At 39.1% G+C, this 24,966-nt stretch overlaps 27 protein-coding genes across 27 annotated transcripts; 14 read left to right on the top strand and 13 right to left on the bottom strand.

Annotated features, from left to right (window-relative positions):
- Positions 1-17: 17 nt before the first annotated feature.
- Positions 18-347, bottom strand: Eint_051370 (U6 snRNA-associated small Sm-like ribonucleoprotein; the record flags this gene model as incomplete). Its single annotated transcript, XM_003072898.1, has 1 exon — positions 18-347. One exon carries the CDS (start codon positions 345-347, stop codon positions 18-20), a length of 330 nt encoding a protein of 109 aa, XP_003072944.1.
- Positions 348-443: 96 nt separating this feature from the next.
- Positions 444-986, bottom strand: Eint_051380 (U3 small nucleolar ribonucleoprotein protein IMP3; the record flags this gene model as incomplete). Its single annotated transcript, XM_003072899.1, has 1 exon — positions 444-986. One exon carries the CDS (start codon positions 984-986, stop codon positions 444-446), a length of 543 nt encoding a protein of 180 aa, XP_003072945.1.
- A 78-nt stretch (positions 987-1,064) lies between these two features.
- Eint_051390 (protein kinase) lies at positions 1,065-1,601 on the bottom strand (the record flags this gene model as incomplete). Its single annotated transcript, XM_003072900.1, has 1 exon — positions 1,065-1,601. One exon carries the CDS (start codon positions 1,599-1,601, stop codon positions 1,065-1,067), a length of 537 nt encoding a protein of 178 aa, XP_003072946.1.
- Positions 1,602-1,734: 133 nt separating this feature from the next.
- On the bottom strand, positions 1,735-2,433 carry Eint_051400 (26S proteasome alpha-type subunit C9; the record flags this gene model as incomplete). Its single annotated transcript, XM_003072901.1, has 1 exon — positions 1,735-2,433. One exon carries the CDS (start codon positions 2,431-2,433, stop codon positions 1,735-1,737), a length of 699 nt encoding a protein of 232 aa, XP_003072947.1.
- Positions 2,434-2,582: 149 nt separating this feature from the next.
- Positions 2,583-3,092, top strand: Eint_051410 (RNA-binding protein; the record flags this gene model as incomplete). The annotated part of the gene is made up of 1 exon (XM_003072902.1): positions 2,583-3,092. One exon carries the CDS (start codon positions 2,583-2,585, stop codon positions 3,090-3,092), a length of 510 nt encoding a protein of 169 aa, XP_003072948.1.
- Positions 3,093-3,350: 258 nt separating this feature from the next.
- Eint_051420 (putative translation initiation factor E2B gamma subunit) lies at positions 3,351-4,445 on the bottom strand (the record flags this gene model as incomplete). Its single annotated transcript, XM_003072903.1, has 1 exon — positions 3,351-4,445. One exon carries the CDS (start codon positions 4,443-4,445, stop codon positions 3,351-3,353), a length of 1,095 nt encoding a protein of 364 aa, XP_003072949.1.
- A 76-nt stretch (positions 4,446-4,521) lies between these two features.
- Eint_051430 (putative zinc metalloprotease) lies at positions 4,522-5,748 on the top strand (the record flags this gene model as incomplete). The annotated part of the gene is made up of 1 exon (XM_003072904.1): positions 4,522-5,748. The coding sequence occupies one exon, from the start codon at positions 4,522-4,524 to the stop codon at positions 5,746-5,748; it is 1,227 nt and encodes a 408-aa protein (XP_003072950.1).
- A 25-nt stretch (positions 5,749-5,773) lies between these two features.
- Eint_051440 (glutaredoxin-like protein) lies at positions 5,774-6,364 on the top strand (the record flags this gene model as incomplete). The annotated part of the gene is made up of 1 exon (XM_003072905.1): positions 5,774-6,364. The coding sequence occupies one exon, from the start codon at positions 5,774-5,776 to the stop codon at positions 6,362-6,364; it is 591 nt and encodes a 196-aa protein (XP_003072951.1).
- A 60-nt stretch (positions 6,365-6,424) lies between these two features.
- On the top strand, positions 6,425-7,639 carry Eint_051450 (uncharacterized protein; the record flags this gene model as incomplete). The annotated part of the gene is made up of 1 exon (XM_003072906.1): positions 6,425-7,639. One exon carries the CDS (start codon positions 6,425-6,427, stop codon positions 7,637-7,639), a length of 1,215 nt encoding a protein of 404 aa, XP_003072952.1.
- Positions 7,640-7,738: 99 nt separating this feature from the next.
- Positions 7,739-8,437, top strand: Eint_051460 (20S proteasome sububit alpha; the record flags this gene model as incomplete). Its single annotated transcript, XM_003072907.1, has 1 exon — positions 7,739-8,437. The coding sequence occupies one exon, from the start codon at positions 7,739-7,741 to the stop codon at positions 8,435-8,437; it is 699 nt and encodes a 232-aa protein (XP_003072953.1).
- A 28-nt stretch (positions 8,438-8,465) lies between these two features.
- On the bottom strand, positions 8,466-9,374 carry Eint_051470 (uncharacterized protein; the record flags this gene model as incomplete). The annotated part of the gene is made up of 1 exon (XM_003072908.1): positions 8,466-9,374. The coding sequence occupies one exon, from the start codon at positions 9,372-9,374 to the stop codon at positions 8,466-8,468; it is 909 nt and encodes a 302-aa protein (XP_003072954.1).
- A 139-nt stretch (positions 9,375-9,513) lies between these two features.
- Positions 9,514-10,473, top strand: Eint_051480 (uncharacterized protein; the record flags this gene model as incomplete). Its single annotated transcript, XM_003072909.1, has 1 exon — positions 9,514-10,473. The coding sequence occupies one exon, from the start codon at positions 9,514-9,516 to the stop codon at positions 10,471-10,473; it is 960 nt and encodes a 319-aa protein (XP_003072955.1).
- Positions 10,474-10,539: 66 nt separating this feature from the next.
- On the bottom strand, positions 10,540-11,115 carry Eint_051490 (protein tyrosine phosphatase-like protein; the record flags this gene model as incomplete). The annotated part of the gene is made up of 1 exon (XM_003072910.1): positions 10,540-11,115. One exon carries the CDS (start codon positions 11,113-11,115, stop codon positions 10,540-10,542), a length of 576 nt encoding a protein of 191 aa, XP_003072956.1.
- Positions 11,116-11,324: 209 nt separating this feature from the next.
- Positions 11,325-12,230, top strand: Eint_051500 (putative arginine/serine rich pre-mRNA splicing factor; the record flags this gene model as incomplete). The annotated part of the gene is made up of 1 exon (XM_003072911.1): positions 11,325-12,230. The coding sequence occupies one exon, from the start codon at positions 11,325-11,327 to the stop codon at positions 12,228-12,230; it is 906 nt and encodes a 301-aa protein (XP_003072957.1).
- Positions 12,231-12,264: 34 nt separating this feature from the next.
- Positions 12,265-12,606, bottom strand: Eint_051510 (uncharacterized protein; the record flags this gene model as incomplete). The annotated part of the gene is made up of 1 exon (XM_003072912.1): positions 12,265-12,606. One exon carries the CDS (start codon positions 12,604-12,606, stop codon positions 12,265-12,267), a length of 342 nt encoding a protein of 113 aa, XP_003072958.1.
- A 56-nt stretch (positions 12,607-12,662) lies between these two features.
- Eint_051520 (uncharacterized protein) lies at positions 12,663-13,847 on the bottom strand (the record flags this gene model as incomplete). Its single annotated transcript, XM_003072913.1, has 1 exon — positions 12,663-13,847. One exon carries the CDS (start codon positions 13,845-13,847, stop codon positions 12,663-12,665), a length of 1,185 nt encoding a protein of 394 aa, XP_003072959.1.
- A 91-nt stretch (positions 13,848-13,938) lies between these two features.
- Eint_051530 (uncharacterized protein) lies at positions 13,939-14,625 on the bottom strand (the record flags this gene model as incomplete). Its single annotated transcript, XM_003072914.1, has 1 exon — positions 13,939-14,625. One exon carries the CDS (start codon positions 14,623-14,625, stop codon positions 13,939-13,941), a length of 687 nt encoding a protein of 228 aa, XP_003072960.1.
- Positions 14,624-15,115, top strand: Eint_051540 (uncharacterized protein; the record flags this gene model as incomplete). The annotated part of the gene is made up of 1 exon (XM_003072915.1): positions 14,624-15,115. The coding sequence occupies one exon, from the start codon at positions 14,624-14,626 to the stop codon at positions 15,113-15,115; it is 492 nt and encodes a 163-aa protein (XP_003072961.1).
- Positions 15,116-15,208: 93 nt separating this feature from the next.
- On the top strand, positions 15,209-15,535 carry Eint_051550 (60S ribosomal protein L30; the record flags this gene model as incomplete). Its single annotated transcript, XM_003072916.1, has 1 exon — positions 15,209-15,535. One exon carries the CDS (start codon positions 15,209-15,211, stop codon positions 15,533-15,535), a length of 327 nt encoding a protein of 108 aa, XP_003072962.1.
- A 71-nt stretch (positions 15,536-15,606) lies between these two features.
- Eint_051555 (ubiquitin-2 like/Rad60 SUMO-like protein) lies at positions 15,607-15,834 on the top strand (the record flags this gene model as incomplete). The annotated part of the gene is made up of 1 exon (XM_009163588.1): positions 15,607-15,834. The coding sequence occupies one exon, from the start codon at positions 15,607-15,609 to the stop codon at positions 15,832-15,834; it is 228 nt and encodes a 75-aa protein (XP_009161852.1).
- Positions 15,835-15,919: 85 nt separating this feature from the next.
- Positions 15,920-17,221, top strand: Eint_051560 (WD40 domain-containing protein; the record flags this gene model as incomplete). The annotated part of the gene is made up of 1 exon (XM_003072917.1): positions 15,920-17,221. The coding sequence occupies one exon, from the start codon at positions 15,920-15,922 to the stop codon at positions 17,219-17,221; it is 1,302 nt and encodes a 433-aa protein (XP_003072963.1).
- A 92-nt stretch (positions 17,222-17,313) lies between these two features.
- Positions 17,314-18,273, bottom strand: Eint_051570 (casein kinase II subunit alpha; the record flags this gene model as incomplete). Its single annotated transcript, XM_003072918.1, has 1 exon — positions 17,314-18,273. The coding sequence occupies one exon, from the start codon at positions 18,271-18,273 to the stop codon at positions 17,314-17,316; it is 960 nt and encodes a 319-aa protein (XP_003072964.1).
- A 93-nt stretch (positions 18,274-18,366) lies between these two features.
- On the bottom strand, positions 18,367-19,239 carry Eint_051580 (acylcoenzyme A thioesterase II; the record flags this gene model as incomplete). The annotated part of the gene is made up of 1 exon (XM_003072919.1): positions 18,367-19,239. One exon carries the CDS (start codon positions 19,237-19,239, stop codon positions 18,367-18,369), a length of 873 nt encoding a protein of 290 aa, XP_003072965.1.
- Positions 19,240-19,327: 88 nt separating this feature from the next.
- Positions 19,328-21,028, top strand: Eint_051590 (DNA replication factor C subunit; the record flags this gene model as incomplete). Its single annotated transcript, XM_003072920.1, has 1 exon — positions 19,328-21,028. The coding sequence occupies one exon, from the start codon at positions 19,328-19,330 to the stop codon at positions 21,026-21,028; it is 1,701 nt and encodes a 566-aa protein (XP_003072966.1).
- A 26-nt stretch (positions 21,029-21,054) lies between these two features.
- Positions 21,055-22,185, bottom strand: Eint_051600 (putative transcription-associated recombination protein; the record flags this gene model as incomplete). The annotated part of the gene is made up of 1 exon (XM_003072921.1): positions 21,055-22,185. The coding sequence occupies one exon, from the start codon at positions 22,183-22,185 to the stop codon at positions 21,055-21,057; it is 1,131 nt and encodes a 376-aa protein (XP_003072967.1).
- A 356-nt stretch (positions 22,186-22,541) lies between these two features.
- On the top strand, positions 22,542-23,192 carry Eint_051610 (uncharacterized protein; the record flags this gene model as incomplete). The annotated part of the gene is made up of 1 exon (XM_003072922.1): positions 22,542-23,192. The coding sequence occupies one exon, from the start codon at positions 22,542-22,544 to the stop codon at positions 23,190-23,192; it is 651 nt and encodes a 216-aa protein (XP_003072968.1).
- Positions 23,193-23,696: 504 nt separating this feature from the next.
- On the top strand, positions 23,697-24,509 carry Eint_051620 (phosphomannomutase; the record flags this gene model as incomplete). The annotated part of the gene is made up of 1 exon (XM_003072923.1): positions 23,697-24,509. The coding sequence occupies one exon, from the start codon at positions 23,697-23,699 to the stop codon at positions 24,507-24,509; it is 813 nt and encodes a 270-aa protein (XP_003072969.1).
- Between the last annotated feature and the right edge of the window lie 457 nt (positions 24,510-24,966).

Here is a 24,966-nt window from a genome sequence, read left to right on the forward strand (position 1 = left end):
ATATTCTTGGATTGAAATCAACCGACCTGGGTTTGGGCTTGCAGGGCTTGGATCTCTTCTCTAAGATCCCAGAAGTTGACTTGTGTCAGTTCTTCTGCTATTTCTGGAGATTTGAGCCCTATCATTGTAATGTTTTCCCCTCTCACTATAAATAACTCGTGTTTCCTTTCTCCGTATTTTCCATCATGGAATATCCTCTCTATAACTTTGTCGAGTGTTATGCTATTAAATTGATCAAAGGACTTCATTACGCCGTAAAGGTATCTCCCATCTCGGAGCATGACAACAACTTCCTGTTCCAAATACTTCTCGTAGTCCCTTGTATTGTCAAAATCTTCATCCAGCATCTCAAGGCCAAGAAGGAAGAAGAAATTAAAACTCCAAAACCGTCCTGAAGCATTAAATCGTTTTATTGATGGATATATAGGTTTTCTTAGGAGCATTCAAACATAGTTGAAGTCGTCGGCCACTCCGTTGAACTCGTCGATCTTCTTCTTGATCTTGGACTCGTCGACCCAAGACACAAAGTCCTCCATGGCTTTACTTATAATTGTTGAGGGATCGTAAACAACCTTCGACCCAAGCCTAACATGGCCATGCTCAACAAATCTCGTGGCGTCCTTGAAATTGGGGACCATTCTGATTCTCTTCATAACCATCGGCAACCGTCTCTCACAGAATGAAGAAACAGTTACTTTAGTACAGTCCACAAGCTTTCTATTTTTGATGATTCCAATACTGTATAGCTTCCCTACAAGCTTCTTGGTTACATTTGCCCTAATGAGATCGTTTTCGGGAAGTTTTGCTAATTTCTCGGCCAGCTTCCGTATCTTCCCTACTATTCTGTTATATCTCACATACTCCTCTCTGTCCCGCAGACAGTACTTTACAATAGCAAGGTGTTCAAGCGATGTGTTTGTGTTCTTCCACTCGAGGAAGTTGACTTTCTTCAGAAGCTTCTTTTCATGGAATTTCAGCTCTCTCATGGGCTTTCCATCCTTCAAAGTAAAACTATTCTAAAGTCAAGAAACAGAGTAGCATTATTTAGACAGAAACAGAATTTATTATTTATCAAATACTTCGGCAATAAAATGGTCAAACAACACTACTTCCTGTTCCCGGCAGTCCTCCGTACTAATCGGAGAAAAGTGGAGTGTTTGGCTATACTTCTCATTGCCATTCGAGCAAACACCAGGATGGTTTCTACCGCTGGAGGCTGGAGTCATCCTGAACGTTGGGGACTGGGGAGTGTACTCTTCGGATACACTTGCACTTTCAAAGGCAGAAGTGGATATAAATGCATCAAGCTTCTTATAGTTTGAGTTGTCTTTTGCAAACTCCCTGTGCTCAAACTCTTTTATGTGTTCTTCATAATTGCTGAACCTGGTGTAGCAAATTTCACAAAAGCCTTCCCGAGTATGGCGGCGTTTGTTTGATTGTTTGTACTTCTTGGTGGCCTGGAAAGGACAGCATAGAGTTGGGCTGTCCAGGTGAAGTTTTGGGGCATCTGAGTTAACGTATTCCTTGTAGAACGGTTGGAACTTGTTCTTAAAGTCCTCTATAAGAACATAAGGCTTCTTGAATACTTTGTAGCTCTTCATTTCTTGACACTCTTCATACTTTTCTTTATTATTTTTCTCTTTTTGGCGGGAATCTCAGAAATTCACATTCCATTGACTTAAATACCAAAACAAATCTCAAAAAGGCAAAAATCAAAGAAAAAAGTTCTTTTTACTATTTAGCATGGACTTCTTCAAGACATCTTAGGACCTCTTCCTGCGCAAGGAATCTCTTACAGTCTTTAGAAAAGTGCAGGATCTCCATCCTATCCCCTTCTTTTGGCCCCAGCTCTCGAATCCTTCCAAGAAGCTTTAATATTTCAATTGTTGCTGTATTCATATCCATCTCTTCCTCCGGCAAATCGTTCTTAAGCCCTCCGTTAACAGCTTCTTCGTTCTCTCCATAACACATTCCTTTCCATCTGTTTAATGTCCCACTTGGATCTGTGGAAAACAGGGTATACTCTCCGTTTACTATTCCTGCGTACAGGAAGGACACTCCAAAGGGCCGTGTCCCAGCATATTGAGTGAATGCTTGTTTTCTTTGCCCAATTGCCTTGCATAAGGTTGTAAGAGGACATTGTACTCCAAGCTTTTCTAGAACTTCCTGAGCTTTCAGCTGTGCATATCTCTTGAGTCTCATTGCATCTCCAAACAACCCAGATAGTGCACAATAAATATCATCACTCAGCTGGTAAATCTTTTCCATCGGCCCATTTGTAGGCTCTTTATTTATTCCTATGAGAACAATACCATCTGTACACACATACCCAATTATTGTTCCTGCCTTAGACACATTCTTGATTGCAAACTCCACCTGGGGCAGCCTGCCTTCGTCCGTAAATGTGTTGGACTTGGGTTTGTTGTCCTCCATGTTCAGGGTCTTATTTTAGGGATGATTTCTTCAATCGATGGAATGGACTCTCACAAGATTGTTGTTTCACTTTTAATGGGGAGTTTGGATGGCATAAGGCTTGGAGTTTTTGCTAAAACCCAGAGGTATACAGGCTTACCCATCTATATATGAAAAACCTATTTGACAAGCTGGAAATAAGCTCTTCGTGCTGTCTCGGAAAGAAAGACAAAAAAGATATAAACAGGCAGCTAGGCCGAGAGATATTGGGCAAGACCGAAGGATATATGCTTCATAAGTGTAGAAATAGAGCATCTGTGATATCTCGGGAGGGATTGGCAATTTTGTTCTGTTTCAACAAGAAGTACTTTCCAACAATACAATATCTTGAAAAACACAGCAACGAAGAGTTTCATGAAGTATTTTTAGACGATGGGGCGCTTGGGCCTTTAAGTAGAGGAGCAGATGTCATGATCCCGGGTATACTTAAATACAAAGATCTGGTGAAAGGAGACTTTGAAGAAGGAGATAGTGTTGTTATACGGATTCTTGGGAAGTCTATTGTGGGTATTGGAGAGGCGGTTGTAAGCTTTAAAGACATGGCCAAGAAGGGTAACGGAATAGGGATTGAAGTATATCACCGAATTGGAGATGAGCTATACAACGAGAAATGTCTCTAGGAAATCAATAAATGTTTCTCTTGAGGATGAAGAGAAAGGATATATACTTGACTTGTGAAGCGAACAGTTGCGGCCATATCCACGGAAAAGCACCGGAACTCGTCAGATCTCCGCAGTTAAGCCTGTGCGAGCCCGGATAGTACTGAGGCGGGAGACCACTCGGGAATCCCGGGTGCTGCAACTTTTTGCAGAAATTCTTTTTATGGAAAACTCAGCCTGGCCTGGCAAGAGAAGGGTCCGGTACTAAAAATTGTCTTTTTATTTACTGAAGGATCGAGTATCTGCATTAACAACCTCTGTAAATGTGTATCCAGGAGACACCTTGCAGTTTATAAGCACACTCCCAGGAAGGATTGTGGCTCCCATTCCAATTATAGAGCCTTCAATGTGTGATCCATGTCCAATCGAGACACTGGACATTACAATTGATGATATTATTTTTGACTCTTCCCCGATATCACAATCCCTTCCAATTATCGAGTCAAGAAGAAGCACATTTCCTGTCTTTGTGTTGTTGTCAATCACATTACTTAGGTCCTTGAGGTTATACTTCTTCACATAGTCTTTTATGAATTTGGCATTTGATTCGCTTGTTTTAAGTTTCTTATCGGTACTAATTGAATGTCTTTTGAGCAGAGCGTTTACGCTTAAATAATTACTTATGCTTCTTATCTGATAGATGTAACTCTTCCCAGGCCTATGAATTCCAACAGGATTTGTCAAGGCCAGGTTCTTCACAACATTTGGAAGAAGATCATGCTTAAAGCTGAAATAATCCGGCTTGAACATCTTGAACAGCGAAGTCTTGAGCATGTAGAACTGGAGGATGTCAAGATCTTTCGTAAGAGTTAGACCCTTCTTCAATAGATGGAAGGGAATCTCTTCGTTACAGTCGTTTGAATAAAACATCAAGTCGTCCCCTTTGTATCCTAGAATAGATGTTTCTGATACAGCATTTCCTAGAATCACCATGAGTGCTTTCTTACTGTCGAAGTAGTGAAATGCCATTGCCTGAATGTCCATGTTGGTTACAATATCTCCTTTGCACACAAGAACATCATTAGATGTTATCCTTGGATATAAACTTAAGAGAGACGCAACTGTTCCATCGTATGTGTCGATCCCCACATATTCTACCGGTACATCGATATCTTCTCCCAAAGCACTCATGAGATCTTCCTTTTCCTCATTCAGCCCAACCACAAAAAACCTTTTTGAGACGCTCTTTAGGCACTCCATTGTATGTAGAATCATTGGGCTATTCATGATTGGGAGGCATGCCTTTGAAAACTTCTCATTCACTATTGGAAACAGCTCTGTCCCAGGACCTATCAAGATTATTATCTCAAACATATGAGAATAGGGGATGGAAAATGAATCCAATTGGTCTCTCCATGGCTAAGTCAAGGAAGGAATTCTCGGTTCTATAATGTGTAGGAAGACTAAGGGAGTGTTCCTTTTGTTCTTTTCTGTAAGACTTGGCATAATGCTTTGGGAGGTTAGATTTCAGCACCTCTATTCCTCATATCTGGAAAGAGGACTGCCATGGTTTAAGCCAGATACTTTGACAGGAAAGATGGCTACTGATGGAAGATTGTTTGGCGATGCACAGCTCAAAGCTTCAAACCTTAGGCTCAAAAGCCTGTATAAAGAGATGAAAGCTCTTGTGCTGTACATGGGAGTTGTATTCTTGATATTCAACAACAAGATCCGAAGCAAAGCAATCAGGTTGTTGGGATTTCTTTGGATACCCAATTCAGAAGTAATGTTCCTATTACTTCTGATTTCCACAATTACCTTTATAGAGAAACTCTGTGGTGTAGGGCTCACACTAGTAGAAGGCACGTGCAGTGTGAGATATATAGAGTATCCGTTTAATATGGTAGTTTTATTTCTTGTAGAGCTCCCACTCACAATATGCCTCATAATAAAGCTTTTTGAGCTCCTGAGGAAAAAGACTATGGCGACATTCTATGCTGCCTTTGTAATAAGCAACTTATTCAACACCTTTTGGAATGCAAGGATAGATAAGAACAGGCTAACCAAGGTTCCTCTTGAGAAGTTTCCGTCGAAACTACAAGCGATGCTTAAGTCCGAGGGACTGGAAGAATCGATCTACAAAGTTAAAGGCACCCAAGAGAAAAAAAATGCATCTCTGATTGGATTTAGCAGCTTTAAAAGAATTGAAATAACCGGAGACTTTGACAAAGATCCAAAAAAACTATATCCTGTCCTGTTCCATGAAATAGGCCATTCGATTGATAACATTATACTAAAGAAAAAGATTATTATACACATAATAGTGGGATGCGAGGCGTTAGCATTTTGGTTGATTTATGTAAAAGGAAGCAAGGCTTTTGGATTTTCAGACATAACGTCCGAGTCATTTGTCTTGATCATTCTTGCCATGTATCTGGTTCTTGGAAGGACTTTGATCCTTATCCCTTTAAATATGTATGTGCAGCGTTCGGAGTTATTTGCCGATGAAATTGCATTGGCAAACGGACATGGAAAAGAGCTTTCTCAAACACTGTTTGACATGGCTTTAGAGCACAGCACAGTTATTGATACGACATATCTTTTCAATGCGATAGCATCGTTACATCCTATTGTTAGAGAAAGAATCGATAGATGTGGAAGTCTCCTGCAGAAATAGTAACTAAAATATCCCATATTTAGGAATGAATGGAATTGAAGACAGCAATCCATTTGAAGAGCTTAAAGAATATGAAGTGGTTGTGGCATACGACGATGAAAACAAGAAGCTTTCCAACGTAATGAAGGATAGAGGGCTTGATTATGTCGAGGTGAATCTGGCGGTTTCTGAGAAGCTCAGGACAGAATTTATGAAACATTTTAGAGTTTCTGAACTCCCTGTGCTCTTGATTGAAGGAATACCTGCTCTTGACGATCCAAGTGAAAGGATTAAGGAGTATATTGAGAGAAAAGAGAAAAAATCCTTAGAGAAAATTCAGAGTGTGATTGATCCTAACAAGATTACTCTTTTCATTAAGGGATCCCCCGAACATCCAAGATGTGGATTCACCAAGTCCCTTATAGAAATTTTGTATGGCTTAGGAGTAACAAGGGATAAAATAGAATACCTTGATGTTCTTTCAGATGAGGATATTAGGGAGAGACTAAAAGAAATAAACAGATGGCCCACTTTTCCACAGGTATACATTAGGGGCCGATTCATAGGGGGGTTGGATATTGTCCGAAAGATGTCTGAAAAAGGAAAGCTTAAAGATGAACTCTCAGGAATAATCTGAAAATAAAACCTGTTGTTTGTATTCTTGATACATATTAAAAGAATTCCAACAAACAAAAAGATGAAGTACCTTTCTCGAGGGATGTTCTATTTGTTCTTCATGCTTACGTATCTTGCCCAGATGATAGAGGTCTTGAATGTATTGATCACCAAAAGTCATCTGGACTCTGGACAAACAGGAATTGAAGAAGGACTAGCAACAAACGAAATGGCAAAGAAAGATCAGGACTATGCCCCCAAAGCCAAGAAAGCAATAGGAAAAAGAAACAAGGAGCTACTTGAGGATATAGTGGCACACACTATCCATTTTACCGCCAACATCTTGTTCTTTACTGGGATTGGAAAATCGTTTAGCATGAGAATACTTGGCAAGATCTTTGGGGAGATATTTGACCTTGAGATTGTGTTCCTTACAGCCGTAATTTCGATGATTTCCCTTGATGGTTTTATAGAGTATATTGTCTGCTTGGTATATAAGAATCCGTCGCTAGAAATGATTTTCTTGTGGTGTTTCTTTGCAATTGTATTTGTTATCCCAACATGTATCCTCATTTCTATAAAGCTCTTGAGGATCTTTGGATCCAGTTTCGTAATTTCCTGTTATCTCTCCTACTTCATTCTGGAGATATCTGATATCTTATCTGTATCCAATGTGGATTTTAGTAAGATGGAGAAGGTGCCATCAAATATATTTTCGGAGAATGTCCAGGTTCTTATGAAGGACAGAGGGCTTTCGGATTCTATCTATAGAGAAATAAATCCGGGAAAGAACGTCAATGCAGCTCTTATAGGGATTGGCGGTGCTGAGAGGATTGAAATCTACGGAAAAGTCGAGAATATGAACGATGGACAGCTGGAATCTATATTGATTCATGAAGTAGGACATTCCTATGATGGAAGTTTGGTCAAGAAGATATCGGTCTTTTTGATTCTTCTGGGTTTTGAAATGATGCTTTTAGTATTCTTGTACGATAACATAGCAAAAGAATTCATATGGAACAATATTTCGAAGGAGGGGTCATTTGTAGTGCTTGTATGCCTTTATTTTGCATCAATCCGTCCATGGTTGTTTATTCTGTATAACCTTACGTCTCAAAGTGCAGAGATGTACGCAGACCTTTTAACAAAACAATATAACTACAATGGAAAGCTGGCAGATACTCTATACAAGATATCTGTGGACTCCTTTGATTTCCTGGCACCATCCTGGCTGTACAACAGCTTAAACTCGTTACATCCCAGTATAATGAACAGGATTGAATATCTAAGCAACTAATAAATCTTTAGAACATTTCGAGTGGGTCTTGAGGCTTTGGACGGAGTTTCTTTAGTGGGATTTGAAATCTGATGAGTCCTGTAAATGCGCATCCCCAGGATGGAAGATTTTAAACAAAGTGTAAACACCTACAGCTCAGAAGGAAGAATACATCAGATTGAGTATGCAATGAAGGCGATGAATCTTGGAACAACAACAATAGGAATAAGAACCAAGGATTTTGCAATATTGTGCTCTGAGAAGAAAATATTATCTACTTTGCAGAATCCTAGAACAGTAGTGAAACATTATGAGATCTACGACCACATTGTGCTTGGCTTTTCGGGGATAAGCGGAGACACAAAGACTATTGTAAAGAAATCTCGAGATTTTTGCATTTCTCATATGCATATGTATGGAGAAAATGCTAGTGTAGAGAGGCTTCTGAAGTATCTTTCCAGCCTGAGTCTAAGGTTTGGAGAGGAGGACGAGGCTAAAATGATATTTCGAAGGCCTTTTGGAGTCTCACTAATTGTGGCAGGGTTTGATAGCGAGCCCAGGTTATATTCTTTGGATCCTTCCGGATCATATGTTAGCTACAAAGCAAAGGCTATAGGATCCGGACATGAAGTGGTTGAGGGTATTCTCGAGAACGAATATGAAGAATACAAGGAGCTTGACCAGTCCTTGAAAAAGGCTCTTTACACCCTGTCAAAAGTGATGAAGGACAAGATCAATAAGGAGAATGTAGAGGTTGTGACGGTTACAAAAGAGGGAAACAAGTTTCTGACTCCAGAAGAAATATCGGTATATCTATGAATGAATTTCTAGGAATCTGTTTTTATGTTTATGTTTCATCAGGTATGTCATACGTACTTAGATATCTATTTTTCTTCCTTACTCCTATCTTCGTGCAGTATTCAGACTCAAAACTTACTTCACTGTCGGTATAGTCTTTTTTATAGTGCTTTTTGAGTTCAACAATAGCTCTGGTTAGAGAGTCTCTCTCTTTTAGTAGGCTAAACAAGGAAGGACTATAGACTCTATTCAAGATAGACTTAAGTTCTTCGTCTGTTGGAAGACATTTTCTTGCAAACTCTTTGAAGTAGAACTCGTCGACTTTTGGATTTCTATGAACTATGAGTCTTAATGCCTCAAGGAGACCTAGTTCATGGTATATGTACTTCAAAGACTCCAAGGAAAGTTGTTCCATATATTTTCTGTTGCAATGCTTTTTAAACAAGGCAATCTTTGAATTTCCGCACAGCTTATCCTTACATCCGTTGTTGTTATTGCAAAAATCCTCAAGAATCTTAGTGAAGTAGCTAAAGACATCGATGCTGAAATGAGTAAATAAGTATTTCAATATTCTGCCGATTATCTTGTTGTATGTATCCGATCCACAGCAAACCTTTTCGTTTTGTGTCTTCTCATGTATGAATATTTGTAATAGTAGCCGTTCTATTGTTTCATCACGGAAGTTTAAGGATGCAATCCTCTGCATTGCACCATCATAGTCCTCAAAATAGATATAGTTGTATAGTATTTCATGATTATATATAACCTTTTGGTTCCCGACTAGCTTGTGCTGAAGAGCTTGAATAGCCTTGTTTTTTTGGTTAGTTCTTCTGTAGATGCTTGCTAAGACCGAAGGATTTCTCCTCAAAATCTTCTTTGTTATACTTTTGTCCAACAGGCCTGTGTCACAGTTGGGTGTCCCAAAAATAACCAAGTCCTTTTTTCTTATCAAGCTCATGGATATTGATCTTAGGGTTTTGTATAAAATTCACATAATTGGTTGGTATGATGTTCTGGAGAAATCGGCTTGTGATTGGACATTCAGTATAAGTGGGATTGGACGAGTATTGGATATAAGAAAGAGGAAAGCAATGGGGATGGACACCAAGATTAAGATAGATCTAGACAAGGAGATGTATCCCGGGGGGTCTGAAGTAAGAGGAGCCGTTGACATAAAGATGAGGAGTCCTCTTCGGATAAGTAAGATAAATCTGGTGTTCTCTAAGACAACAAGACTAAAGATACAGGAGATTGAGAGAAAGGAAAATACAGAGAACAACGAAGTCGAGAAGATATATGATGGATACAGACATGAATTTGAGATATACTCAAGTGATGACCCATTAGAAGAGGTATCTAGTGGGCACCATCGATTCCCATTCCGATTCATGCTCCGGAGAGAAGACGAAGGATCTCTTGAAATAAAAGGAGTCTACTTTGATATCCTGTGCAATATAAGAAGTATATACGACTTATATGCAGAGATTTATATCCTTGGAGTTCACAATCCGGCATATACTGTCCGAAGAGAGATACAAATAGTAGATCCCATCATGGAGCCCAGGAACTTTAATACAGCCATTGATGTGCTATCACCCATCTGCTTTCTAAGTAGGAGATATAACATCCGTCTTGAAGTTGACAAGGAATTCTATTACTCGGGAGACTGTCTAGTTACTGAAGCTTCTATACCATCTAAGAAGCCCAAGATTAAGAGAATGGAGTGCTTTATATATGAAATTCTCAGCGTTTCTGTGGAAGGAAAAGAGATTCTTAGGACAAAATACATTGGAGGGGGAGAGGCCGAACATTATGATGGTGGAAGAGTCCTTCGGGCATCCCTGAAGATACCTTCAACAACACCATCCACTGTCATGGGCAGTAACTTCAGCATAAGAGTTGTTTTGTTCATAAACCTTGAGCTGTATAGAGGAACACCTGTCCGAATCAAGAAATACATTCATGTCATCAAGAAAAATATAATTCATCCAGAAATTGATTGTATGGATGTTCTTGAGGGAGAAATATATCCGGAAAGAATACTTGTATTACCATAGAGTTTTTATAAGTTGGATGATTTGAAGATTCCTGATGGAGGAGGCCCCCAGAGTATGTAGTGTTTACTAGTCTTTCTTCCTATTCTTGCATGCCTTGACCTTTCTAGACCATTTCCGTTGTCTTAGCATGTGGGAGAACAAGAAGATGAATCCGGGAATATACACCACACCAGCCAATACTACAAAGTAAGAGAGTATTTTTCCTAGGGAGTAATACAGAGTTTTCAGGCAGTACATCTCAAGTGCAAATCCTATCGGAGATGTTAGGAGAAACAAGTTGTATCGAATGACTCTAATTGTGTCAACACGAAACATATAGAAAACATATCTTATCGAGTCCGAAAGATACCAGCATGTTGTTATAATGGGGAAAGTCCAGTCGATAATTCCATAGTACCAGAAAACAACCCAAATGATGAACATCCGGGATACTAGCTGCATCACTGTGGGAACATATCTAGCATTGCTTTTTTTTGCACATATATTTGCTACTTCCATCAGAAAAAATGTTTGGCAGAGCCCAGCCTCTCTTAGGTATTTTGGATCCATTGTCTTGTAGAACATTAGGCTGGTTGAAAGAGCTACTATACAGATAATAAAGCCAACAGTATTGTATATTCTTATATAACTTAGGTACACCATTATCAGGGGGTGTATTTTGGAAATTGTCTCTGTTCTATTATCGATTTTGGCGGATGGACATTTAGGCACTTTATTGAGGAAAAGGGATGCCAAGGGATTGAGTTTAGGAACGTGTGTGTGTATGGTCTGTATTCCAGATTATTATGCTTTAAGCATGAGTAAGCGGGAGTTTTGTTCTCTTGAATAAAATATTTCAAGTTGCAGACCCCATGCAAATATTCATAGGAAAGATCCCAAGTCACGTTAGCGAGGAACAAATCAAGGAGTATTTTGGACAGTTTGGAGAGGTCACGGATTTGAGCTTGAAGGGAACATACGGATTCCTTAATTTCGATTCCGAAAGCAGTATAACAAGGGTTCTTAACCAGAGATCCCACGCCATTGATGGCTTGCCCATATCTGTGGAAAGAGCCAATGGACGAAAAAGACCTCTTGATGGAGAATACCATGATAGATACATGGACATGGGACGAGGAGGATACTCCCCCCATCGGGACTATCGAGGATTTCGAAACGCACCCTATCCCCCCTCTATGAGATACGATGGTAGATCTCCAGGAAGATATGACCCGAGGTTTCCCGATCGATACGGAGGTAGGTCACCGGAATACCGTGGAGATGGCTTTCGAGGAGACCCTCAAAGGAGCAGAGACTTCTGTGAGTATTGTAACTCATGTCCCATCCATGGCATAAGGGATGTGGTGGATTCAAGAAAAAGACTACATACCACAAGGGATCATCCTAACAATCATCTGAAGGTAGTTTTTGAGAACATTGCTCCGAATACAACTGTTGAAGACTTCAAGAACTTTGTGCATGATCATGGTTTTGAGCCTTCCTATGCAAGGCTTGGATATAGTGGAAATCATGCTGTTCTTGAATTCAAAAACATTGAGGACAAGGATAATGTCATGAAGAAGCTCGATGGAGTAGAATTCAATGGCCATGTTCTCAAGACCAGATCCTATCTTTCCAAGGATGAGTACAAGAGCAGAGAAAGGGAAAGTTATACGAGAAATGAACTCCAGCCAACTGATACAAACTCATCAGAGCCACAAGGTACGACTGGTGATATTTATGAAGGGATTGAGGACGGAAAGGCTGAAAATGATTAAAAACCTTGGATCACTTTACTAGACATTTTTGGGGTCATGGTTTTACTCCTTGGGCAGTTCCATCATTCCTGAGCAGTAATTTTCCGATCAGTGCAGTGTTTGTTCTATAGTTTTTCTTGAATGTCACAATGTAATTTGTGTTTCTAAGCAATATAGAGCTCGTGTTCTCTTTCAGAAATATTTTACTGCCGGCTCCGAAATCTATTGGGTCGATGAAATAAACAACCTTGTATCCAGACTCGTTCTGAACCAGTGCCTTATGCATGCCCTCTGTATGTTCTGTTCCTGCTTTTAAAGAAAGTAGAGGTTTGGATATGCACAATATTTCAATAACTTTATATCCGCCTTTGTCCAGTGAGATTGGATCTTTACGCATCAAAGGGCCTTGAAGATGGAAGTTGTTTTGAACAAAGGAAGTAGGAGAAACGTATTTTAATGAGTGTTTTTATCTTTCTCTGGTCTAAGAAAGAGCTTCAGAATCATTTGGACTGCTAGGCTGAAGACAAGAAACACATGACCTGCAAAATACACACCTTTCCATACATGTATAAGATCGGAGATGCTCAGAAGAAAGAAGGAGGTGGTGAAATATGTTGTAAGAAGAAGCATCTGGATTCTAGACAGTATCCAGAACAGGGATGGACAAAAGCGTTGAAGCAACTTGTTGTTTTCCTTTACAATTGGTATGGAGGATGAGAAGGAAAGAAACATTATCAAATAGCATGGATTTATGCCATGCCAGAGTGCGGAAACACCAGATGTTGCTATGCTTGCCCAAAATATGGACTTTTCTTTCATCGGGAGGAAAAAGCAATTTTTCAGCCAAATCCCAGTACATATATTCCAGTAGGTACTTAGGTCCTTTACACTTGTTGCTAACTCTACTTTCATGAAGTCAGCATTTAGAAGGTCTGGGAAGTTCTGGAACGCAAAGCATCCATGAGAGAAGTGCCAAGCAAAGTAGAACTTTATCCTATTTCCCACTGTGAAGAGGTACAAATAAATAAGCCTTGATAGTAACGAAGTGTTCTCTTCCAAAAGATGGCTCCTTGGAACACTTATTCTTAAGGCTTGGAAGAGAATCAGAAATGCAAAAGATTTTAGAAAAGTTCCATAGGGAGGTCTTTTTGGCTCTTCGTACTTATTTTGGATGAAATCTTTAAATGTTGGGGTTGGACCTAGCATAAGGCCTGGTGTAAACAACATGTACGAAAGGGCATCCTTTATGGAGTTCGTCTTCCTGTCATATTCCTTTCCAAGATAGCACATTTTTATGGTCATCAACATTAAAACTCCGGAGATGTCGAATGATCCTGAAATTCTTTCTTCAAATAAAGGTCCGAAGATTTTGTAAATGTAAAGGATTAGAATGTTGAACAGAGTAAACGAATACTCTGACATCGGGATGTACTTGAGAAGGAGGGAATTTAGGAAGATCGATCCAAGTATATATGCAGTGTGCTTGTAATCAAAGGCAATGTACAGAATCAACATTGCGGATAGTAGATGATGGGCTCTTGCCCTATTTCTCATAGTATAACTTGTGAATAATGTTAGAAAAAGGGAAGCCAGGAATCTGCGCTCCAAATGGCTTACCTCTGAGATTTTCCTTATCATTAAGAGCAGAAAATTTCCAGCTATTTTCAAAAGATATTTCGTGAATTTGATTGATAGAGACCAAGACAGTTTTGGAGATATGAAATAAATGTCATCCAGTCAATTTATTGAGATATTGTTGTAATCTTTCCTTCTTTTTCTGGGGAATGAAAGTAGAATTCACACGCTGAGTAAGATCTCCAATATTTACCTCATCTAGATGCATCTCTTCCCAAGATTTCAAAAAGATTTCCATATTGCCTCCCTCATCGCAAGCCAATAGACAGTGAAGGGCTACTTCTGCTGGATCACCCGTAAAGTTCCTGAGAGCCCATTCCTTCACTATCTCGGGATAAATATCCATTTTAATGCCAAAATCGCTACATTCCTTAACGCTACTAATATAGCATGCTACATCTGCCATGTCCTTGTAATTGATCTTTGCATATCCACCGCTCAGTTTCAGCAACTTCAACTCCTTTTCTACGAGCTCTATCTGGGAGTCTCCCAAGTAAAAGCAGCCTTGAACATCTACGGGCGGCAACAGATTCCATATGGAGCTAGATGGAATAGAGTCATGAATTTTCTCAAGATCTAATGGATTTTCAACGAGTTCGAGTACATGCTTGATCTCTGTATACCTATTGCCCCTTTTTACTATAAAAGTGTTAGATGAAGACACTTTTTTTACTGTGTATCCTTTGTCTGGAGACAGGACTTGTGCTTGTGATGTCCCTGTCAGGACTGACATTTCCCTGCTTCCCGATACAAGCAAAAGTGTTTTTTCTCCGATGCCCATGGAAGAGAAATTTTACTCGGAGGATATTAAGTCTGTTAGCTGTGATTTGGATGAGGCCAGATCTTCTATCCAGAACGAGGTTCTTGATGTAAAAAGTGACTTGCTATCGGTGTATCTTATGAATCTTGTTCTTTACAAGGAGATGGATTCGGAAGATAGAAAAGGAAGCCCAGTAGAAGAAATGTTGAGCAAGACAAGTATTCTTCTTGAGAAAATATGTGCTATTGAGCGTAGAGCTGGGAGTCTCGGGGAGGTGCCCCAAAGCGAAGAAAACAAGGGCAGTGTGGAAGAGGAAGATCCTGCAGAAGAGGGAAAGAGAACAATAACAGACAAAATGAAAAAAAATAAGTTCGTTAAGAAGAGAAAGGCAGAAGATCGAATACCAAGGCTTAAATATAAAAACAAGGCCAGAAAGCTTGCAGAAATGGCAGAGATAAAGCATGATGGAAATATAGACACCAAGAAGCCAAGCTTTAATAAATTTGACTAGAGACTTTAGAATGGAGTTTCTGGGAAATGCTTATGTTTTTTCTTCTTGGGACTATTAGGTTTAATTCCAAAAAAAAATTTGCCCTGAATAGAGATGAGTGGAAAGAGCAGCAAGGGTGACAACGTTACATCTGCACTTCTGTTAGCGATGAAGACTGGAGAATGTATTGTTGGATTTAAGAGGGCCATAAAGTCTATCATTATGAAGAGGGCAAAATGCCTTGTTATTTCATCAAATTACCCATCCACAAAGAGGAAGCAGCTTGAGTATTACAGTGTCCTTGCAGGGGGACTTCCTATTATTTTCCACAATGCTAACAACGAGGAGCTAGGAAACATCACCGAGAGAGGGCATAGACTGGGATGCATTTCGATCATTGATCAAGGTGAGGCAGATCTAATACCTGCAAAGGGAGAATAAAAGTTATTTAATTGATTTCTTGTGTATATTGGTCTAGTAGAATTTCCTGCCCTTACAAAATAAAACTTTAAATGCATCTTATAAGGCTGAGGTGTACCGATAGGATGTCGGTGTCTGTTTTGATTACCATAGGAGTGGATAATACAATCAAAGAACTGAAGGAGGAAATATGCCGGCATATAGGAAAAGACAGGGAGCAAATTACTCTTAAGAGGGAAAATAGGGAACTAGCAGACAGCATTGAAATTGATGCATACGAGCTTAAAGATGGGGAGTGTATAGAGATTGAGTACAGATGAGCAAGTTCTCATGATTAGGGTGGTCTTTACCCGCGAGAAATAGTCTCTGATGTTATACTAAAAGTGAAGATATTATAGACCCAGGATGTCCAAAAAGATAATAAGAGAAAAAATAAAGAGTGGAAAGAAAATAGCAGAGGAGGCACTGAAGGATGTGGTGAACTACGATATACTTAGGACAGAGTCTTGTGGATACATTGAAGTAGATTCAGACGAAAAAACTTATGATGTGACACAAGGGAAGATTCGAAAGTATGTTAGTATCAAAGCATCTGAGCAGGCGTACGATCTGAAACTAGAAAACGGCCCTGTGCATGCCAAATATTCGAGAAATGGAAACCACATTCTTCTAAGAAATGATAAAGGATATTTGGCATCGTTTAATAGCAAATCGATGGATCTTCATTTTGAGATGGATGTGAATGAAACAATACACGATGCAATATATCTCCACAACGAACGGTTTATTGCAGTTGCTCAAAAGAACAATGTTTTCATATACGACGGGAATGGAGTTGAACAGCATTGCGTAAGAGAAAACAGCCATGTATTTAAAATGGAATATCTCCCATACCACTACCTTCTGGCAAGTGCATCGCACCAAGGGTTCTTAAGGTACCAAGATATATCTACAGGAAAGATTGTTAGCGAAATTTTTATAAAAGAGCGAAGAGTTACTTCTATGAAACAGAATCCGGCAAATGCCATCATACATACCGGCAGCATCAAAGGTGTTGTTAGCCTGTGGTCTCCTAACTGTAAAGAATATCTTATGAAAATACTATGTCATAGAAATACCATTTCAAGCATTGAGATTGAGAGAAGTGGAAGGTACATGATCACAGCAGGGATGGACAATAGAATTAACGTGTGGGACCTGAGGAATACGTATACGCAACTCAACAGCCTGAAAGGAAAGACCAGCTTGTCTGCAACATCCTTGAGCCAGAAGAACATGCTGGCCCTATCCTATGGGAACAACGTCTATATATGGAAAAACTTCATTGATTTGAATTCTGACGAGGCGCTATATATGAAGCACAAGACGGGAACACTTGTATCAAGCATTGACTTCTGCAACTATGAGGACATACTATGTGTTGGAAGCTTGAATGGAATATCAACGATCATCGTTCCAGGATGTGGAGATCCGGTATATGACTCCTACGAGGATTCTCCATTTATTTCTAAGAAAGCAAGAAGTGAAAAGGAGGTTAGAAGTTTGATAGAAAAGATACCTTACGAGCTTATATCCATAGACTCCAAAGTTGGAAGTATTTTCAAAGAACCTAGAATGGATAGACCTAAGGAGGAGTTGCCTAGGTATTTTGAAGATAAGCCTGTTAGAAGGGGAGCCTTGAGTAGGTTCTATGATAGAGGAGATTGAACAAATGGTCTTGGTATTCCGAGTGAGTAAAACAGATGGTTTTCTTTAAGAAATTTTAATTTTTCGATGTTCTGGGAAACATGTAAAGTTAACTACTTCGATTCAAAAAACGGATGCTTCAGACATTCTTCTGCAGTAGGCCTACTTTGGTGATCATAAACCAATATCCTCTCCAACAGGTCTATTGCATTGGCATATAAGGCAGCCGATCCAGGAGGTGAAAAGGAGGAAAGTAACACTCTTTCTCCCGTACCCTCGTGTTTTGGGCTGAGTGGGTCCATCTTGTATTTCTCAATGTACTTTCTTAGGTCAGTGTATCCTAAAACTCTAGCTATCTTAACAAGTTGATCACTATTACTTTCTCCATGGAAAAAAGGTCTTCTCCTAAATACTAACTCTGCAAGTACACATCCAAAGGACCAAATGTCAAGAGAATAGTCGTAGTATGGATAATCAACCAGTAGTTCCGGGCTTTTGTAGTATCGGCTTGCAACTCTTACACTATATTCTTTTCTTGGGTGATAAAACTCAGCAAGTCCCCAGTCGATTATCTTCAACTCTCTTTTTTCCTGATTGATTACCATATTCTGCGGCTTGATGTCTCTATGAATTATCCCCATGCCGTGGCAGTAGCTAAGTGCAGAAAGAATCTGTCTGGAATACTCGACAACATCCTTGTAACTTAATTTTTCAAATATTTTTGCATAGTCTTCGTGCTCTACATATTCGAAGATCAAAGAGTATATTTGAGACTCAGAATCTACAACAACATCCATCAAGTTTATGATGTTTTTATGAGAAAGATTCTTCAGTATTAGAACCTCTCTGCATATCTTTGCCTTCCGTACGGGCTTTAAAGTTTTTATTACTATCTTCTCTCTATCCTTCCGCCCTTCAAAGACCTCGGAGTACTTTCCTCGGCCCATTCGCTGGTATATTTGGTATCTTTCTATGCATCCAGTAGGTATGCTATAGTATTCATAATTCCAATACTTCTCATCCTTCTTCTCATTAACATACACGTTTGATTTCGCTATAGTTGGAATAACCATTGTGTAGGGATTCTTAGGAAGGCCAGGAAAGTAAAATCCTGATAAAACCATTTAATGTTATTGACCAGGATTGAAGTAGACAAATCTACCAACTCATTGCCTTGAGTAAGAGGACTTAACTCTGAACACACCCTGTTGCCCTGTCAAACATATCAGGGTTCCATCTTGGTGTATAAGCTGTCCTTCGCAAATAGCTTTTGAATTCCTTATTCCTTTACACTTTACAATATAATACAAATAGCAATCATCAATATTTTTTTCAAGATTCACAAAGTTCACTACATGGTTCAAAGAAGTCAATAGAGATAGATCCTTGGAGAATAGAGACAGATTCGACGTTATGAGAGCAGTTTCCATTAGTAGTATATCGGTAATTAAGGTGATAAGGGAAGCCTTCTCGACCATACTCTCAGGTTTTTCTTTTATTCTAATACGGATTTGTCTCATGTCCTTATTCTCTTTCCCTACATCCACATCCAACACCTTGAACAGCATCAACATGTTTTCATATAGAACCTGGAACTTGACGGCTATCTCTGCCTGGTTTGTCGAGGTGTTGGCAAGGGACCTTGATATATATTCCGAAAACGGGATAAATTCATCATCATAAGCTGTATACGGGGGACTTTCGTAGTCATGGGAATTGTTATCCGGCCTGCTAAAGCTGATATGAGAACTAGATATCAAAACATCGTCCTGATAGCAATCTACCTGCCTCATGTCCATGATACTACCATTTCTTAGATTTTTAACCGAATACCTAACCTTTTTGTCAGATTTACATCGATTAATAAACAGAATGTTCATTGTAACCGGGACTGAATCCGAGCTGACGGTTGAAAATGCAGACGCAAGGGATTGTGCTGCCAACTGTCCTCCGAATGCAGGGTATCCCGGCAAAGGAGACCAAAGGTTACTTCCTTCAAAGGTCCAGCTGTCAAGCCTTGCTATTTTGAGAAATTCCATGGGGGATTCCCTCAGTAAGGTTTTTTATAGGAATGAGAAGATTGAAATGTTATGGCTGATGAAAAGGAATTTTTTTCTACCTTGCAAAATGTCTCTGGAGAGAGAACCGTTGAAAGGAAAAGTATTTGTGTTTACAGGGGACATGAAGATGAGCAGAGACGATGCGAAGGCAAGAGTAATGGTTCTCGGTGGGAGATGCACAACAGCACCATCGTCCAAGACGTCCTTTCTTGTTGTGGGAGACAATCCTGGGCCGATGAAGATACAAAAAGCAAATGAATTGAATATAAAAATCCTAAACGAAGAGGAATTTGTTAAATTGGTTGAGAGTAACATAGATGATTTTAGCAGTACACCCGAGACAGAAAAACATCTAAAAATGGATCCGGAAAAAGGGGGTGGGTCTGCTTTAAGTAGTGTATGGAATGAAAAGTACAGGCCCAAGAGAAAAGATGAAATTATAGGAAATCCAGGGATTATGAAGCAGTTGGAGGACTATCTTCAGGGATGTACAAAATATAAGGCAGCTTTGTTAAGTGGGCATCCGGGAATTGGAAAAACAACCATGGCCCACATTGTCTGTAGATCTCTTGGATTTGATGTAGTCGAGTTCAATGCCAGTGATATTAGAAACAAATCGGAGATAAGTAGCAAGGTAAGGAGTTTTACCAATAGCCAATCGATTTGTTCCGGAACATCAAAGAAGAAAGCTCTCATAATGGACGAAGTCGACGGGATGTCAAGTGACAGAGGGGGAATTCCCGAGCTTGTAAGTGTGATTAAAAAGACAACAATACCAATTATATGCATATGCAACGATCGCAATAATCTGAAAATAAGAACATTGTCCAACCATTGCTTGGATCTAAGATTTAGAAAACCAGACTCTAGGCCAGTACTCTTAAGAATAAAACATATACTGGAGAAGGAGGGAAAAAGAATACCTGATGGAGTTCTAAGTGAAATAATAGCAAAGAGCAACGGAGATATAAGATACGCCATCAGCATGGTACAAGGAATTTCACTCAGAAGAACTCTTAATTCCAGTATATCTACAAACTTCGTCAAGAAGAGCGTAATGAAGAGCCTGTTTGATGTAGCAGGAGAAGTCTTTCAAAGAAAGTCGGTCTCGGAAAAAATAGACCTTTATTTTGAGGATTACTCTTTGGTGCCACTTTTTGTGAGCGAAAACGTTCTAAAGACCTCTTTTAAAAGTCTAGGAGACCTTTCTGAGTGTTTTGACTCAATTAGCTTAGGAGATGTTGTTGAAAGACTCATAAGAGGAGCAGGCCAGGATTGGAGCCTAGCACCACTTCATGCAGTATATAGCGTTGTAATACCAACAAGAGGAAGGCCGTTAACAAAGAAGATGATGTTCCCATCATGGCTTGGGCAAAATTCCAAGCATTTGAAAGCAGAAAGAGCACTCCACACAGCTTCGGTGCATTCATCATGCAGAATCCGGGCAAATGCCGAAGAGCTAAGAAAATACGCTCTGGAATTGATACTAAGAAGATATTCATGCCATTTGAAAGCATGTTCCATTGATAAAGCAATAGACAACATCATTGAATATGATATGACCAAAGAGGACATTGATAGCCTGGGAAATATAGTGCTAGGAGGCGTAGAGATGTTCGAAGGCATAGAACGTAAAACAAAAATTCATCTGGACAAGGAATATAAGAAGCTAAAGAGGAAACTTCCATATCCAGAGGTAGAAAAGGAAGGACATCATACTGAAAGCCAGAGCTCGGAAGAAGAAATAGCTTCTTATCAGGAATATTAGGGAAGATAGTCGGACTAGTAAAGATTTTATTTGTCATGGGTTTTTCTAACCTTTTCATAGCATAGAGGTTCAATAGCAGGATATCTCATATGCTCTTGGATATACTTCGTTAATTGTATGCAATCCCTGATTCCGATACCTATGTCAGCCCCCGACTTATCCTCTCTCAGAGAGTAAAAGATACCATCAATAACCTTCCCCACTATCAAACCTTTTCTAATTGTTCTCTTAACCAGATACTCTACTTCTTCAGGATTGATGTCTAAGAGATGGCCTATGTCTGCATAAGATATTTGGGAATATATAACACTTATTCTTCTTATTCCCTCCTGAATTACATTTTGATATAATCTTCTTGCCACAAAGTACAAGCCTTGAGACATCAATTCATTCTTATTGTTTTCTAGAGTCTCCTCAAACTTTTTTATCTCGGCTTTCTTCACAACAGAAGCAAGTTCAAAGTATGTTTTAAGACTTGGCCTATAAGAGTACGGAATGTTGTAATCGCTGTTAAGCAACATACACAAAATAACACGTTTCTCAGCACCTAAAATCACATCACGATTTGTTGAAAGGATGATGCTTGTGTGAAAGCACTTCAGGGCCGACTCGTAGTCTCCTTCAACCATGGAAATTATTCCATTGTAATAATTGTACCTTGCTTGCTCAGAAGTTGTTACAATGGAACTCTCGATCCTTTGGAATATTTTGTTGCTAATAAGCATATCCAGAAGACAATTGGTTATCACCGAAACGGTATATTCATTACCAAGCTCCTTATTTGTAACAAGAAGACTGAAAAGAGTGGAGTTATCCTGGCATTCGTTCTTCCTTGCAAGATAAAAAATCTTCACAACGAGCCCGATAAAATAATCGTAGATTCTTTTCTTTCCAATGAGATAAGGCAGCAGGTTTTCATTAACCATCTTGTCGATCTTCTTAAACTCCTTCCTCATGAAAAGAGCTCCAAGAACTATAGGATATGCAGCAATCCTCTCAAGCTCACTTCCAAAGTCAAGAGAGTCAAATGTCTCAGGCTTGATATCTTTCATAAATGCAAACACACGTCTCTCGTAAATATCCATTCCTTCTTCTCTGTTTGTGCCTAGCCGGCTTAATACCTCAAGTAACTCTTCAACACGTTCTTTTTCACTCATCTTAGGGTTTGTTTATCAAATGAATTCAAGAAGAGAGGGCAAGCCGAATTGGCTCGTTCAGCCAAGTAAAGAGGATGAATGGTAGTCATTAGTAAGCTAGAGACATTATAGAAAGGAAGTTTGGGAAGACTAACAAGTCCTAGAACTTCATTACTACTAGAGACCCTTTAAATTAAATTATAGATAGTCATCCCTAAAGTAAAATATGTTTCTTAGAGAGATGATTGAGTTCTTGAATGCACTGTCAATTGAACTCTATCAATAGTTAAATCATAACTTAATCATTAACGCCATAATTAGCCATATATAGGAGTTTAAAGTTATAAATCTTCTTGGAGTTAATCACCCTAAGGAATATGAGGCTGTTGTACCAAAGCGTTCTAGGATTAATGTTCTTAGTTTCCATCCATGCTTCAGATAGCAAGGGCGCAAGCGGAGGCGAGAGCAAGGTTGATCAGGGAAATCCTTCGCTGGAGCCAAGTTACAAATATGTAGCTTTGGCAGTCAAAGTTAAAGAGCACAGCAATCTTTACCTCAGGGTTTCCTCTCGAATACAAAATGTAATCAAAGCATGCAATGAAGGGAAAGTGGCTTTGGAAGAGAACCACTTAAGACTTTATAAATCTCTAGGAGAGCTTTCTGAGCTTCTCTTTAAAAGCTGGAATGATTTTTCTTCTCTCCTAGAACAGGGAGCTGAGCTAAAAGATCTTAAAAGAGAACTTCTGGATATAACTAAGCTGGAATCCCGGGTTATACAAATCTCTGCTGAATTGAATATTGAAATCTTGGTCAACGAAGATTTCTTAAGGGAATTCAATGAGCATGCGGAAAATAACGATCACAAAGCATTTGCAGAGTTACTCGGAGATATGATGGTATCTGTACGTGAATCACTTCTACTCCGCGTATCTAAGGGGAAGGAAGCTGAAGAGAAACAACAGGAGGAACAAGAACAACAACAACAACAACAACAGGGGGAGCAAGAACAACACCGGGAACAGGAATAATTAGCTGGAAATTAAAAGAAATATTATCCATTAAGCTGTTTTATTTTTTCTATGTAGATCTCAGATGGACTGTTATTTTAAGTGCTAGAATTCCTTTGAAGAAATTCAGAAAAGACTTAAGGGATAACATAATAATTGATCAGTTAGATTGGGATCCCTAAAAAACACGGTAGAAGGGAATTATATGATGTAGATCTTAAAATTAGTTGCAATGAGGAGAAGGAAATGCCAGATTAATAAACAAGTATATTTTAATAATTAATAGAACTCTGACCAATATTCCGTATCGGTCGATAAAAACAAAGCATATAAGTATTTTTTGATGAAGGAAAAATGCTTGCAATAAAGGTTCTTGAAGTTCTTGGACTCTTGGGCAAATCAAGAGGGAAAAATCTTCTCTTTCCTTCAAAAAAAGCTATTAATGTTAACAACGTAGCTAAAAGTTGGGGAAGTGCCTGGAAGAGAGAAGTGCCTAGGAGAGAGAAGTGTTCTTTGGATGGGCAGATGGATATTGGAAAAGTTGACAAAATTATAGAGAATACTCCAAGAAGAGATAAAAAAACTATCTTTTTGTTTGACGTAGATGGAACGCTTACGGAATCCAGATCTCCAATATCTAGGAAGATGAAGGAGATGCTAAAGGAGGTTAAAAAGAAGGTTCTCCTAGGATTTGTGGGTGGATCAGATCTTTCAAAGCAAAAGGAGCAGATTGGAGACGATCTTCTTGAGCTATTTGATTATGGATTTCCAGAAAACGGTCTCAGCTTCTACAAGAAAGGAGCTCTGATGTCTCAGAAAAAGATAATTAACGTCCTCGGAGAGGAACTCCTTAAAGAGTTTTCCAACTTTGTCCTAGAGTATCTTACTAAGCTCGAAATCCCCATGAAAAGAGGTAAAAATTTTGTTGAGCATCGAAACTCAACAATCTATATAAATTTAATAGGAAGACGTTGCAACAGAAAGGATCGTAGAAAGTTTTTGGAAATTGATGAGAGGGGAAAGTTCCGAGAAAAAATGGTTGCTGCGATGAGAGAAAGATTCAAGGACACTTGTCTAGTGTTCTCTATTGGAGGAGAGGTATCAATTGATTGCTTTCCGAAGGGCTGGGACAAGACATACTGTTTGAGACACATAAAGAGGGAGGGAATCGAGAATGTATACTTCTTTGGAAACATGACCCAAGAGGGAGGAAACGACTACGAAATCTACATCCATAAGGATGTCCATGGAACAACCGTTAAAAACCCTGATGATACTTATGAAAAGGTAAGGCAGAAGCTGAAAGATCTGAAGCTTGGGGATATGGACAAGAATTAAACACTATAGTAACTTTTAAGATTTCTTTCTACTCAGACCACATTGAGACATCGGCCTAAAATGAAAAAAATTCTTTAATTGGTTGTAGCCTAACTTCTTCCTTCTCTCAATAATTATTCCTTTATAGCTCTCTTAACTAGGTCGGAGTTTAGCTTACCGAGATAGTCCATTTAATCATTGTGAATACATCAAGAATTATAACAATGATAAAGAGAAAAATAAGTGGAATTTTACTATAAGTCTCAACACACCTTAGAGATTGGGTTTTTCTTCAGTAGGATGATTGAAAGGCCAAAGATCATAAAGCACAAGAAGAGCTAAAGGCCACAGAAAAGGTGGAACGGAGGATAAAAGAAAAGAGAGAGGGAAATAGATATAGATCCTAGAAAAGGGAGAGATACAGGGATTGGTAGTAGAATGAAGTATGGTTGGATCATAAAAAGAATTTAGAGTAAAA

This window comes from Encephalitozoon intestinalis, chromosome V (genome assembly GCF_000146465.1).
Source record: "Encephalitozoon intestinalis ATCC 50506 chromosome V, complete sequence".
NCBI classification, from domain to species: Eukaryota; Fungi; Microsporidia; family Unikaryonidae; genus Encephalitozoon; species Encephalitozoon intestinalis.